Here is a 15,870-nt window from a genome sequence, read left to right on the forward strand (position 1 = left end):
GGGCATATCTTGTTGCTGAGGCAATAATATATTGTTGCTGGGCATAGATTGTCACAGGGCATATATCATCACTGCTTATTACAGGCGGAATAGCCGAGTGGTTAAAGCATTGGACTTTCAATATGAGGATCCTGGGTTTGAATCTGGATAACGGCACCTGGTGGGTAAAAGGTGGATAATTTTCCAATCTCCCAGGTCAACATATGTGCAGACCTGCTTGTGCCTGAACCCTCCTTCGTGTGTATACGCAAGTAGAAGATCAAATACGCAAGTTAAAGATCCTGTATTCCATGAAAGCGCTCAGTGGGTTATGGAAACAAGAACATACCCAGCATGTACACCCCTGGAAATGGAGTATGGCTGCATACATGGTGGGGTAATAACGGTCATACATGTAAAAGTCTTCCCTTGTACATACAAGCGAACTTGGGAGTTACAGCCCACGAACGAGGGAGAAGGAGAAGAATCACTGCTTATATATTGTCACTTGGCATATATTGTTGCAGCATAAATTGTCACTGGACATACACTGATGTAATGGCATACATATATATGTGTGTGTGTGTGTGTGTGTGTGTGTGTTGTCATTGGGCATATATTGTTGCCATTTAAAACATGTGCCAACCCTCACAGGTATGTGTGCATGTATATTTGGCGTGTATGTGTTTATATGTATATGAATATGATTATGCATGTGTGCTTGCATGCTTATGATCGTATATCAGTGTGTGTGAATGTGTTTGTGTGTGTGTGTTACTGTTTGTGTGCGTGTTTGTGCATGCATGCACTCTTATTATTCACCTTAGACTCAGAGCAATGGATAGGATAACAGCCTTTTCAAAATGGTGCGCCAGCAGGTTGGGTGATAAAAATTGGGTGACAACCGTGTCTTTGGTTGGGTCATAAAAATCAGGCGACTTTTGGTGGATGGGTTTTGATTTACCAAAGTGTGTCTGGAAAGAACTCTGTACTTGAGTAGGTGTGTGCAAGGGTGTTGTGCGTACATGTATGTGCAAAAACAACCACTAGTAAAAAGAAAAGAAAGAAGAAACATCCATGCAACCAGCCATGATCTCACCACTAGTAAAAAGAAAAGAAAAGAAAGAAGAAACATCCATGCAACCAGCCATGATCTCATCCCCGAAAAACACATGGTACATTTACTGTTAAGTAGAGCACATGCTTTTTGTATGTTTGGGATGTTTATATATAGACATGTATGTGTGTGCACCCCCTAAAAAAACACATGGTGCATTTACTACAAAGCAGAGCACATGCTTTATGTCATGCTTATACCATGTCATGCTTTATGTCATGCTTATACCATCGTCCACAAAAAGTCAGTGGATAGTTTTAAATCGGCTCTGGCAAAAGCCAGAAGCCAGTAACACCAACGTGCTGCGCACCCCCACCGTCGCATTTATGCCAGTAAATGGATGTAGCGATGTATCGATCCAGATCCAGATCCAGATCTTTGGGATGTTCATGTGTATGTGTGTGTGTGTGTGTGTGTGTGTGTTTGTGTGTGTGTGATCTACTTTGAAAAGTGTGTGTGTGTGTGTTTGTGTGTGTGTGATCTACTTTGAAAAGATTATTTATTTCATTTACTCTTTGTATTAATTTAATCAAATTCAATTTATGCCTGACACTGACAGTTTGCAGTCCGTTATCTGTTCCACCTGCACACACGGAAAGGTGAGTGCTAACAAGGCTGGTGAGAAACCGCTGTCCACTATAGGCTGAAGACAGCTTTATGACTTAGGTATATGTAGCCAAGCGGTTAGCTTCAGACAGCACTCTTAGGCTTCAGATACTGCTTCACGCACAAGATGTATAGCAGACACCGTTTTCACAACTAACAGCCGGTCTTCAACGACCCGTGCAGAATGTGTGACGCCATTCCCAGTTTGAATGTAAATCCCCTTTTAGACAAAGGCTCCAAACATCTATCAAATCAAGTCTCTGTATCGTTGACTGCAATATTATATTTGTTGCGCTTACACACACTCTTAAATCAGTTAGAAGCATACTTGATTTTTAGTTTTATCATTCGTCAGACTAAAGATTTCAACTGACGCTAAGCTTACGTCATTTTGTCCTCTCGCCAGACAACCCACTCTTCAACTAGTTCGCTGTACGTCAGTGGCTGTGCGGAAACTTGTGTTTGTGATGCAGCCACTAACGCTATCACATAAATCTGATTGAAGATGGTGGCATCGATGCAAGTTTTACACAGAAATTACTCACTGGACACAAGAGCAGCACATGATTATTCACCCAGCCCCATTACTGTGTATACACATGCCACACAGTACACACACACACACACACACACACACACACACACACACACTCATCATCATGATGGTCATGATAATGATTATCATTATAATCACAATCATCATCTCTACATTGCATTGTTGCTCTGAAGACCTGCAGTGAATGAGGTGAAACTAGCAAAACAGTTGAACCGTTCATACAAAATATCAATCAAGTACAGAATGGAGATTAGTGCTGAGAACATGAAACTCATGACAAACAGCAAAGACCAAATTAAGACCAAGATTAATGTCAGCTATCAACAGCTGGAAACAGTAAAGCAATTTAAGTACCTTGGTACCATCATCAGTGAAGAAGGGTCCAAGGCCGAAATACTGGCAAAAGCTGTGCAGACTGCAACAGCACTGGTTAGATTGAAGCCCATATGGAGAGACAAGAACATCAGTCTCAGAACAAAGCTTAAGCTCCTACATGCACTGGTTCTTTCTATTTTCTTGCATGATTGTGAGTCCTGTACTCTTACAGCAGAGCTTCAGAGTTTGGAGAAGGATCCATGCAGTGGAAATGAGATGCTTCAGGAGACTCCTTGGCATCTCCTGCAGAGACCACATAACAAATGAAGAAGTAAGAAAAATACCATCAAACAACACATTGGTCAGTATGAAGACCTCCTGACCACAGTGAAAAAAATGGAAAATGAGATGGTATGGCCACGTGACAAGATTCCTTCAGGGAACAGTGCAGGGGAAAAGGAGACAAGGCAGGCATGGAAACTGAAAGAAGTTGGATTGGATTTTCTAGTTGGGAGTAACCCACATGCAGCAGGCAGTACTGGGTTACATGGTTACCAGTAGCAGAGGAAAACCTCTGGCCTGGCTTGCAAAAGAAGTTGGTAGATACATCTTTAAGTGGACAGAGAGGAGCTTTTCCTCAACTCAGCCCTTGGCCCACAACAGTCAGAAATAAAGAATGTTGGTAATGCGTTGCAGCAGTGCTCTGCCCCCACACCCAAATCAGGATTCAGGACCAGTGACAGTGACAGTGAACTCCACATGAAGCCAGCAGAGCAGCAAAGACACCATTTTTACCCTTTCACAGCATGGCGTGCCTTTAGCTTTTATGTGGCACTTTCATACAAACGCAGCAAACCATGGCCACATGTATACAGTTATATAGTGTTCCCAGACAAGCTTTCATGAATCCATTCATAGGTGTGTGTGTGTGTGTCTGTGTCCTTGTCTGTGTCCTTGTCTGTGTGTGTGCGTGCATGTGTGCGTGTATGCGTGTTGAGTTGCGGAGATAAAGTCTGCTGGCCAAGAAGACTATTCAACACACCCTAGAACCCCCACACCCTTAGAAAATAATGTATATAAAAACAAAGGAAAGAAAATAGGAAGCTAAAAAAAAAAAAAAAAGATAATAATGAATAAAAATGAGAGAGAGAGAGAGAGAGAGAGAGAGAGAGAGAGAGAGAGAAAGAAACTTCTAGGGAAAAGAAATACAGTGGCACAGAGCAAACTGTATAACTTTAAAAAGAATTTTTGTTTTTATAGAATAGAATTTGTGCATGGAATCAAATGTTACACACTTGGTATATACAATCATGGGCTGAAGAAAATGTCAGCACACTTTTAATTTTTATAGAAAATGATTTTATTATGATCTGTTGTTTAGAAGATTCCATGTTGATGAATGAATCAATGAGAATTCTATTGCATTGGCATTCTCACTTTGACACTTCACTGCACTTATAATGATTTCACTGCAGCTGTGAGTATGAGTAAGACTGTGTACTGTAAACACTCAGAGCCCTGTTGTGATTTTATGCACAGCACTAACACATAATGACACATGCACATGCTTGCATACACAGGCAGGAAATGCAGCGCAATTTCACACACACACACACACACAGACACACACACACACACACACACACACACACACACACAGAAGATGTTTTTGGTCTCTTTGATGCAAGCATGTTATTAAGGAATAATTGATGTACATGTATGTATATATATGTACATGATTCAGATAATGGAGTTTGACATTGTATTGCTTTGTGTTACTTTTTATCACGACAATTTCTTTGTTAGAAATTTGGGCTGCTCTTTGCGCATTGTCAGGCTGCAACACCATCCTGTTTTTTTGTTGTTGTTTTACTCTCAGCATGTATACTGGCTTTACTTAAAAGTCTTTTTATTTGCTTCATTTGTTTTTTTAATTTGATTTTTATTAAACATGTGGCAGGTAATATATATTCAACACTTATCACCTGTCAAAATTTGTTCAGTTTGTGTATGCATGCGTGTTTTGCTGCTTTTTTTTTTTCAAGGTTTTTTTTTTTATATTGTACTTCACATGAATATTTTTATTGGCCAAAAACAACAACAACAACAAAAAACAAAACCAAAAAAAGAAAAAAAAGGAAAACAAAAATGATGATGTTCGCCCTTTGGACTCCAAGATGGCCATGGCTTCAGATATCAGATGGAAGATTGGTGACTGTAGGTCTGGAGGTGACAGGCCAATCCGGACCCTGAAGGCTCGCCCACATGTGGGACACAAGTGAGTTGGTGCTGTCATGGCAGTGGATGCTGCTCGGGTCTTCTCACAGCACACTTTAACTCACTCAGTATGGCCAGTCCTCTCTTCTCCTCTACACAGACCCCTCGGATGTCCAGTGGGTGTCTGAATGACCCAACCTTTAGCTTCCGTCGTCAGAACTGTGGTATTCTTTGTCAACATTCACCTCTTCAGTATAAGAGCGTTCCACTTGCAATATTTTGATGATGGTAATTGGGATGAAACGCTGTTAACGTCGTCGCTTTCGCCGTTCATATGGAGAGAGTTAAAAAAAAGAAAAAGATAAAGATACAACAATAGCAAATCAGAAGAAAACAAACATCATGAACATGTCGCTTTTCAGAAACATGTACAGTTTCTTTGCATTATTTTTAACGTGTGGTTACATCATCAGTCCCCAAGGCGGGAAAGAGAAAAAAAAATCCATATTATTCATTGCTGCACAGTGTAAAAACATGTATATCATAGATATAGCAAATTTTCGCTCTTATTCAGCTACCGCAGGCAAGGGTACAGGAATAAAAGCTTCATAACAGGTACAATAGCAAGAAGCAGAATGGATACGCATCCAGCTTGCTTGTGTGCGTGTGTGTGTGTGTGTGTGTGTGTGTGTGTTTTGGTGACTCTATGTGTGTGTGTGTGTGTGTGCGTGTGTGTTAGTGACTCTGTGTGTGTGTGTGTGTGTGTGTGTGTGTATGTGCGCATGTGTTTTGGTGACTGTGTGTGTGTGTGTGTGTGTTAGTGACTGTATAATTCTATGAATGAATAAGTCAGTCTACAGGTGGGAGGACCACCTTTCACCTGAAACAAATATTGCTCTTCTTCATAACTGCCAGTTAACATAGTCCCTGGAGATGGAATTATGGTGTGAAACATTGGACACCTTTAATCAGAAGTAAGTCTTGTTTTACTACATACAGTTGTTTCCTTATTGGGTTTTTCTTTTAATGAACTTTCTCCTTATGTAATTTTTACAGACCCAGCAGCCATCTTTCATTCATTTCCTCGAGTTCCAACTTCCATACCCCCCTTTCACTTTCAGGTAACGGCGACCTGACGTTCAGCGTGTTGGTCTACAGACTCAGCAGGCACAGACTTACAGACTTATGCAGCCATCTTTCATTCATTTCATGGTGTTCCTAATTCCCTCCCCGTTCCCCTTTCAGGTTACAGCGGCCTGACGTTCAGCGCAGTTTTTTTGGTATGAACTTTCTCCATACGTAATTTTTACAGACTCAGACAGCCACCTTTCATTCATTTCATGGTGTTCCTAATTCCCTCACCTTTTTTGCTTTCAGGTTTCGGCGACATGACGTTCAGCGCAGTTTTTTTGGTATGAACTTTCTCCATATGTAATCTTTACAGACTCAGACAGCCACCTTTCATTCATTTCATGGTGTTCCTAATTCCCTCACCTTTTTCGCTTTCAGGTTTCAGTGACCTGACGTTCAGCACATTGGTGTACAGACTCAGACAGCCACCTTTCATTCATTTCATGGTGTTCCTAATTCCCTCACCTTTTTCGCTTTCAGGTTTCGGCGACCTGACGTTCAGCGCATTGGTGTACAGACTCAAGCAGCCACCTTTCGTTCATTTCATGGTGTTCCTTACTCCCTGCCCCTTTCAGGTCACGGTGACCTGATGTTCAGCATGGTGGCCTACACTCAGCAACCACCTTTCATTTATTTCATCGTGTTCCTAATTCCCTCCCCATTTCCCTTTCAGGTTACGGTGACCTGATGTTCAGCGTGGTGGCTTACAGCTGTGGGATCGCCAGCAACTTTACGCAGGCCCTGTACCTCCTGCTGGTGCAGCGCTTCGCCCAGCACCAGAAGCTGTCCACCTTCGAGACGCTGCAGCTCAACTGCTTCAATGCCTTGCCCATCATGGCCGTGGCTGCCTTCCTCAATGGGGAGATGGCCACTGTCTGGAGCTACCCCTTCGCTGAGCACCCTTACTTTTTCCTCGTCTTCCTCAGCACCATCTCTGTGGGGATGCTCCTCAACTACTCCCTGTTCCTGTGCACTGGGCTGACCTCCGCGCTGACCACTAGCGTGGTCGGGGGACTGAAGGCCATGGTGCAGACCATGCTGGGGCTGGTGACCTTTGGCGGGGTCAGCCACAACCTGCCGACCTACCTGGGCATCACCCTGAACCTGGTCGGCGGGACGGGCTACATCTTCGTCAAGTACAAGGAGAACAACAAGAACCTGCACAGGGGAATCCACAAGGTGATGTCCTTCTCCAACATGATCTCCTCCAGAGGATCGTCCCTCTTTGACGGCGGGGCTTCAACGGCGAATGGGTTGATGCCCCCTGTGTCTGAAGATTCCTCAGGGGAGAGTCGCTTGAAGGAAAGATCTTACTCTACGTCTCATGAATGATGCTGGCTTTACTTTAAGTAGTGATATCGGTCATATTTGTTTTCTGAGTGTGGCATCAAACACAAACATGCAGAGGGTATTCACTGACGAACAGTTTCCATATGTATATGCATATATATGTGTGCGTGTGTGTGTGTGTGTGTGTGTGATGCACATTTTGCCACATTTTTCCTTGTGACAAGGACACCCTTCTCACAGGCACGCCTTTGATTTGCCTTAAACTGCAAAAAAAGCAATAATAAAAAAAGAACATGAACTGTATGGTTTGTCCGAGTAATTTCCAGCGTTGGTGTGTGACTACATTGATTTTGTGATCATGAGCGTGACCAGGTGGGGTTAAGAACTGTGCATCATGTGTGTCAAACAATTGTGAACTTGTGTGCTCTGTTGAAGCATGAGATACCTGATAGCTAGCAGAATCTCTCTGTAACAACTTTGTTCATATTCATATACTAAATTATGACACTTCTGTGCTTTTGTGGGATGCCCTTGGTGGAGATATTTTTGTGTGTACTTCTTGAGAAATCTTTGTAAGTGTGTATAAATCTTTGAATGATATACATATTTTTCTAGAGAAATCTCTGTGATTGTTATTATGGTAATAATGACTTTCATTTCCCATTCACAAATTTTTCTATATCTTTAATGTTTTAAGTTTTGTCATTTTGGTCCTTGATATTTTGAGGTGAGATGACCTTTGAAATGTTTTAATCGTTTTTGAAAGGGTTCCTGATGGTAAATGTCCCCCATCCCCCACATCATGTTCACTTTGCAATATATATATATATATATTTTTTTTTTCAATCACCTCATCCAGAGTCCACCATACCCAACCACACGCAGGATTGCCTGTTGCAGTCTCAGTGGCAGGTCGCCATGAGACCACACATATGAGGAGACCCTGCACTGCTGTTCAGTCATTTCAGAGGTGTTCAGTAGCGCCTGATATAATTCAACACATGCAGTACACCACCTCTTATTAGGATTACTATGCCTGATGACAATTTACTATCTATTGTTACTGATGACGATAATCACTTTGTTGAGGAGCCAGACTGAGTAAACGTCCCCTCCAGCATGGAGACCACCACAAAATCCCTCCTGTGTGTGTCTGTGGCTGTGTCTGTGTGTGTGTGCACACGCATGCACATACATGCAGGTGTGCATGGGTGATTATATGAGTGAGAATCAGAATATATTTTTCCTATCTTTTAAGATGACCTGATTTTTCAATTTCAGTCTTGTTTTGTATCTTTTTTTGTTTTTGTTTTTGTTTTTTTTTTGCTCCTCGATCATGTCTGCATGTGTATGGACAGACATGTATGTGTGTGTGCGTGTGTGTGTGTGTGTGTGAGAGAGAGAGAGAGAGGTATTTATGAGTGTATGTATATATTTGATGGTTTCAATCCAGGGTTGATGAACTGAAGAGCAGGGGGACATAACCATGATTTACTTATTAACCATTCATTAAAACTGAACAGCATATGCTTGGTACTTACTTGAGATGCACATGTACTGAACATATGTTATATGTGGGGAAGGTAACCAACTATGTGACTATTGTGATATATACACCATAAAACAGCACTCATGAGAAAAATTGAGAACATTGCTTTTAGAGTACTTGGAATCCATTTATGATTTGTGAATTTATCTGATCCTTGGAGTTAATCACAAAAATTAAGGGGAATCCATTGTTTATTGATTGATATGTGTATATTGATATGTGTATATGTACTAGAGGGTCTATCAATATGAAATGACAATACTTTCTTTGTACTCTAGTGGGTCTGCTGCATGATTGATGGTGCTTCTATATCATAAATTTTCATTGTATTGACTGACCCATATTATTTTTTAGATTGACTATAATTCTCATTTAGTATAATCATTTATTGTAAGGTTGATGATGTTTATATCACATGTTTGTTTGTTTTTTAATGTAATCACTGATATGATTTTGGAGAAAAAAGAATTTTAATCCTTATTCAGTTTAACTTCATTTTATAGCAGGTTTCCTGTTTTGCTTTTTGTGTTTTTTTTTTTAGTTGTAAAGACTTTGTGTGGAAAACGTTATGTTCGTTTAGCTCTGTGGGTGTGTGTACATGTGTGTGTGTGTGTGTGTGTGTGTGTGTGTGTGTGTGCTTTCTTGCACACCATGAGACCTATTTTTAGTTTTGTATACAGTGAAGGGAGTGAATGGATCAGGAAGGCAAACCAGACAGGAGTGAGTTTACAGGAGTCCAGGTGAGAGATGCTGAATGTCTTTTCACCAAAAACCCCAACATTCCGGGACAGCAGGACAGACCAAAGTCACACGTGACACTGCAGTTCCTGGCATGTGCAGAAAATCTCATGAAAACCGCAGGCTCAGAAGACTGTGTGGAATAAGGTTTTATCAAGTGCATTCACCACCAAAGAATAAAGCAGTCTGATGAGTTCCTGCTTGTGGAGAATGCTGGAAATAACATTTTCCTGTTGTTTGATTAAGAAAAGGTAATGTTATAATGTTCTCCAGTGTGATTTTTTTATGCTTGATATTGATAATGATGATGATGATTAATTCTGTTTGAGTTAATGTGACATGGTACAAAGATTTAAAATTTCTTTCTGTGCAGCATGACAAGAAGCTGAGATAATGTTCCACATTCTGTGATAGATTTGACGATCCATTTGTTATCATGGGACTGAAGTGGTGACTGTCATCGTCCATGAACTTTCACCGTACTTCGTTACTTACCCACTTATTCTTTCCTATTTGGTCTCACCCTATCTGTATGTCATGGGTCTGTCAGATCCACTATCACTGAGGAAGCCGTTCACCCTATCTGTATGTCATGGGTCTGTCAAATCCATTGTCACTGAGGAAATCGTTCACCCTGTCTGTATGTCATGGGTCTGTCAGATCCATTGTCACTGGGACTATTCAGCCATCTGCGCATTCACAGATAGATTCATGAGCATCCTCCCCCACACCCCACCACCACCCTCCCCCCATCCCCCAGCTGGATGACAACGATGGTCATCATCGATCTCGATGGACACACACCATGTCATGGGTCTGTCAGATCCGTTGTCACTGAGGAAGCCGTTCACCCTATCTGTATGTCATGGGTCTGTCAGATCCATTGTCACTGAGGAAGCTGTTCACCCTATCTGTATATCATGGGTCTGTCAAATCCACTTTCACTGAGGAAGCCGTTCACCCTGTCTGTATATCATGGGTCTGTCAAATCCACTTTCACTGAGGAAGCCGTTCACCCTATCTGTATATCATGGGTCTGTCAAATCCACTTTCACTGAGGAAGCCGTTCACCCTATCTGTATATCATGGGTCTGTCAAATCCACTTTCACTGAGGAAGCCGTTCACCCTATCTGTATGTCATGGGTCTGTCAAATCCATTGTCACTGAGGAAGTCGTTCACCCTATCTGTATGTCATGGGTCTATCAGATCCACTATCACTGAGGAAGTCGTTCACCCTATCTGTATGTCATGGGTCTGTCAAATCCATTGTTACTGAGGAAGCCGTTCACCCTATCTGTATGTCATGGGTCTGTCAGATCCACTTTCACTGAGGAAGCCGTTCACCCTATCTGTATGTCATGGGTCTGTCAGATCCATTGTCACTGAGGAAGTCGTTCACCCTATCTGTATGTCATGGGTCTGTCAAATCCATTGTTACTGAGGAAGCCGTTCACCCTATCTGTATGTCATGGGTCTGTCAGATCCACTATCACTGAGGAAGCCATTCACCCTATCTAGTCATTCGGATGAGATGATAAGCCGAGGTCCTGTGTGCAGCATGCATTTAGCGCACGTAAAAGGACCCACGGCAACAAAAGGGTTATCCCTGGCAAAATTCTGTAGAAATATCCACTTCGATGGGAAAAGAAATAAAATTGCACACAGAAAAAAAATACCAGAAAAATGAGTGGCGCTGTCATATAGCGACACGCTCTCCCTGGGGAGAGCAGCCTGAGTTTCACACAGAGAAATCTGTTGTGACAAAAAGAGTAATGCAAATACAAATACAGATCTGTATGTCATGGGTCTGTCAAATCCATACTCATTACAGTTTTTCAATGCTCTCCTATCTGTACATAGTGAGTCAGTGGAACTGACATCATTTTGGAAGGGGAGTGGGAGACAGATGCACACAAACCCAAGGCTGTCTTCATGAAACATGTGTCAAAATTGACCGAGGCTAAGTTTGACAGGAAGGTACAGGCAAGGTTGTCGCTTCTGTGTCAGTGCCTGGGTCTCTGCAAAAGGTTGACCCCGTCCAATCTGCAGTGTTGTCAGTCCATCTTTTTTTGTTTTCTTGTTTTCGGTCCAGTATGCATTAAGCCATTTGAACATTGACAAGTGATCATGGATAACAGGGTCAAACATGAAGCGATGACAGGGATGGAGATACATCACACGATAGGATGATGTCTATAGAACTGGGAGATCAGAAACTTTTGGCATGGTTTGGTTTGTTATGCCTGTTTTGTTTTTTTATGTATCATTTTGTGTATGACATGTATAATTATGTTGTGTTCAGGTGATTTTGTTTGATCCTGTGGCAAAAATATTGAGGGAGCGGTCAACATCAGAGAAATTCGCTAGGTTTATATGCACAGTTATGACTTCTTTTCCAGGTGTTAATTTTTTCTCCAGGTTCTGTGAGACTATATCTATATATTTCTTTGTAATTACTTTTTTTTTCCCCATTTTATGTTAATGTTTTACACAAACCTTGAGTGAGCTCTCAAGGTCTTATCAGCATGTTGGGTTTATGTGAAGATTGGTGTGGCATATAGATTATAAGGATCAGTCAACCACATGCTTTGACACGTCCTTGAAACTGAAAACTGCAACTATGGGATCATTGTTGACCAATATGGCTCCGTGCAGTCGACTGGGCTGCAAGCAACACATTTGGCCCACTGACAGATGTTGCCAAGACTTGGACCACTGGCTTTTTGGACTCACTTGTGTAAACAAAGTGAGTCTATGTTTTAACCCGATGTTCGGTTGTCTGTGTGTGTGTGTGTGTCCGTGGTAAACTTTAACATTGACATTTTCTCTGCAAATACTTTGTCAGTTGACACCAGATTTGGCATAAAAATAGGAAAAATCCAGTTCTTTCCAGTCATCTTGTTTAAAACAATATTGCACCTCTTGGATGGGCACAAAAAAATAATAAAAGAAGCCTAATTATATGCAAACTGCATTTACTGTTATATTTATAATTTTTGTATTCTCTAAACTTGGCACTTTGACCTCTTATTCTGACACAACAACAAGAGGAGTCATTATTATCATTTTTTGTTCAAACAGGAACTTCTTTTGCTAAGCATGGAATTTTTATTTATTTTGCAAACGTTTTGGTGCAGATAGTAAAAAAGGGAAATTACTCTGTAATTAATGCTAGGGAACGTAATTTATCACAAGTGAATCTTGAAGGCCTTGCCTCTCTTGTTTTTATGGTAACTCAATCCACCGTATCTGGTTGGCTTTTGAGCCCCGTGGCAAAGAATCTGTGTTTGATCAGTGAAAGGTCTGGAGAAGTGAGGAAAACTACTGACAGCATGCAGAAGCCATCAGAGATTTTGCTGATGAAAAGTTTTTCCCCTTCTGTTTCCTTTCATTTTTCTTCTTCCTCTTTGTTAGCTTTTATTTTCTTCTTCTTCTTCTTCTTCTTCTTTTTCTTCTTCTTCTTCTTCCTCTTTGTTAGCTTTTATTTTCTTCTTCTTCTTCTTCTTCTTTGTTAGCTTTTATTTTCTTCTTCTTCTTCTTCTTTGTTAGCTTTTATTTTCTTCTTCTTCTTCTTCTTCTTTGTTAGCTTTTATTTTCTTCTTCTTCTTCTTTGTTAGCTTCTATTTTCTTCTCCTTTGTCATCTTTTATTTTCTTCTTCTTCTTTGTCAGCTTTTTTTTTAATCAGCTTTTATTTGACTCTTTTCTTTTTTTTTCTTCTTCTTCTTTTTTGTTGTTGTGCGCATTGAGTTGATTTCATCAAGATTTTGCGCCTTATAAATATTATTATTAGTAGTAGTAGTAGTATTTTTATGTATTTATCTTTTTTTCTTTAATTTTTTTTCTCAAGGCCTGACTAAGCGCGCTTGGGTTACGCTGCTGGTCAGGCATCTGCTTGACAGATGTGGTGTAGCGTATATGGATTTGACTGAATGCAGTGATGCCTCCTTGAGCTACTGATACTGATACTCATTTGTTTGCCTTTATTTGATTATGTGTGGCAGTATTGTTGTTTTGTTAAGAGGTTTTTATGTTGAGTCTGTATTGGAGTATTGGTGACATTGTTTTGCTGTTTCTCCTATATCACCATATTGATGATAACATTAGTTGGAGCAATAGGTTGTCAAGGTTGGATGATTTTCAGTGTGTACCATAGGCCATAGTACCAAGTGGTAAAAAAACAGAGCAACCCTGACTAAATTTCTGGTCATTTAGACTGTTCTCTGCTGATAACTCCTTTTTGTAACCAGTAAATATCCAGTTTTTTAGCCAGCTTTCAATCTTCTGCAGAGTCTGAGCTTTGGTCTGGATGTGGAGCTGTAGCGTAGTGGTTATGTCACCCACAAGGATGCAAGCGTCCACTGGTTTGAATCCCATATATGGTCCGGGAATTTTACGCCCCATCCTGTATATCTTGAGTGATGGTCTGGATTCTCTCATTCATGCGAGATGTTAAACCAAGGTTCCATATGCAGCATACACTTGGTGCACATAAAAGATCCTGTGGCAATAAAAGCGTTGTCCCAGGGAAAATTCTATAGAAAATATTCATTTTGATGGTAAAACTCACACACTTGCTGTCAGGAAAAAAAGAAGAAAAATATGGATGGTGCTGTATAATAGCGAAATGCTCTCCCTGGGTAGAGCAACCCAAATTTCACACAGAGAAATCGGTTGTGACAGAAATGTTAAACATATAATCAAAGTACTTTTGTGTTTGTATAATGGATCAAAGTTGTTCGAATATGATCATAATGATGCATAATATTTGTCTGAAAATTTTTATTTTTTTCACAAAAAATTAAAGACAAAAAAGTGTGGAGCTGAAACGTTACAATGCAGATCTGCAAGCTTGAAGTAAAGCATGTTGTATTTCACTGGGTTTTTTTAACTTTATTTCTGTTTTTTGTTGTTGTTGCTGTTGTTTGTTTGTTTATTTGCTTGTATATTTTATTGATGTACAATTGCATTTCAGATTCTGAATAGAATGAGTAAATGTTTTGACCTTGACCTATGAACAGGGTCTCAGTGTCATGGAATTCTTAATGACAGCAAACAACTTCGTGATTTTTGACCAGCTTCTCTGATATTTCACATTCAGATGTGCTGCTAAGACTCAACAGTTGAGGAGAGGTTAGTCGCCTTAACGTATTTCTATTTCTGGGGGACGTGATTGTCAGTGGATCTTGGTAAGGTTTGATAGTGGAGTGGTGGTCTGGAGGTAATGCGTCCCACTAGGAAGCAAATATCCACGGGGTTTGAGTCCCATATTCAAATCAGAATTTTTGGTCCCCCTATACTCCCCCCCTCCCCTCCCCACCCACCACCCAGTCACCTCTTAGATCTTAAGTGGTGATCTGGATACAAGTTGTTTTTTGTTTTTTTTTCGGATGAGACAATCAAACTGAGGCCATATGTGCAGTTTACTTTTTGTGCCCATGGAGGGACCCACCGGACCCAATGCAGCAGATGGGTTGGCCCTGGCAAAACTTTGTAGAAAACCACCCACTCTGAAAGTGAAACAAATACCCTTGCAGACAGAAGAAGAAGAAAAAAAAGGTTGGTCTTGTACATTGGCGACACGCTCACCCTGGGAAGAACAGCCTGAATTTCACACAGAGAAATCTGATGTGGCAAAAAGTGATACAATACTATTGTTGTAGTTCTTAGGAGGAAGGTGGCAGAATGGTTAAGACACTCATCTGCCAATACAGAGATTCTGAAGTGGTCAGCATTATATCCTTTGAGGCGATCTAGCATAGCAGTAATACTTTGTTGATAAGGTTGCCTGTCAAAAGCATTGATATATGTGTGTAAATTACACAATAATTGGGTGGCTTGATATTCTCCCCTTACCTGTTCTTCACCAAAGAAAGCAGCTTCAATTGTTATTTTTTAAGAAATCAAGTTTGTTGAGAATGATCTGAAATCTTAGTCTTTTCTTTATGCATAATTCTCAACTTCTGTGTGTATCTTAACATACATACATAGATCAGTATCCTTTTTCTTAACAATCAAATGACATTCTTCTTTTGAATAAAAATGAAACAAGGTAAGACACATTTAACATGCATACATAGATTAGTTAGTTGTTGGGTTTTTTTTTATGTATTCTTTTTCTTGACAATCAAATGACATTCTTCTGTTGAATAAAAATGAAACGAGGTAAGACACATTTCAGATGTTTTGTTTTTTGATTGATGAGTGAGTATTTATGACATCATTTTGCTTAGTTTTGATTCATTTAATTTTATTTTACATTGTGAAAATTGTCCATCTAGTTATAATCACCATTTTGTCTTTGATTTTTCATTACTTGAAAGGAGGCTGAATCAGAAGTACCAGTGTAAAGATAGTGTGTGATTGATAAGA

The 15,870-nt window shown here is 40.4% G+C and overlaps 1 protein-coding gene across 1 annotated transcript in view; it reads left to right on the forward strand.

Moving 5' to 3' along the window:
- LOC143290922 (uncharacterized) overlaps positions 1–7,999 on the forward strand; it is a 10,588-nt gene extending 2,589 nt beyond the window's left edge. The window contains 1 exon segment of the mRNA XM_076600491.1: positions 6,595–7,999. Within this exon segment, the coding sequence (XP_076456606.1) occupies positions 6,595–7,253 (659 nt within the window). The 3' untranslated portion in view covers positions 7,254–7,999.
- Positions 8,000–15,870: the final 7,871 nt, after the last annotated feature.

Source organism: Babylonia areolata, chromosome 1 (genome assembly GCF_041734735.1).
Source record: "Babylonia areolata isolate BAREFJ2019XMU chromosome 1, ASM4173473v1, whole genome shotgun sequence".
Classification (NCBI taxonomy): Eukaryota; Metazoa; Mollusca; class Gastropoda; order Neogastropoda; family Buccinidae; genus Babylonia; species Babylonia areolata.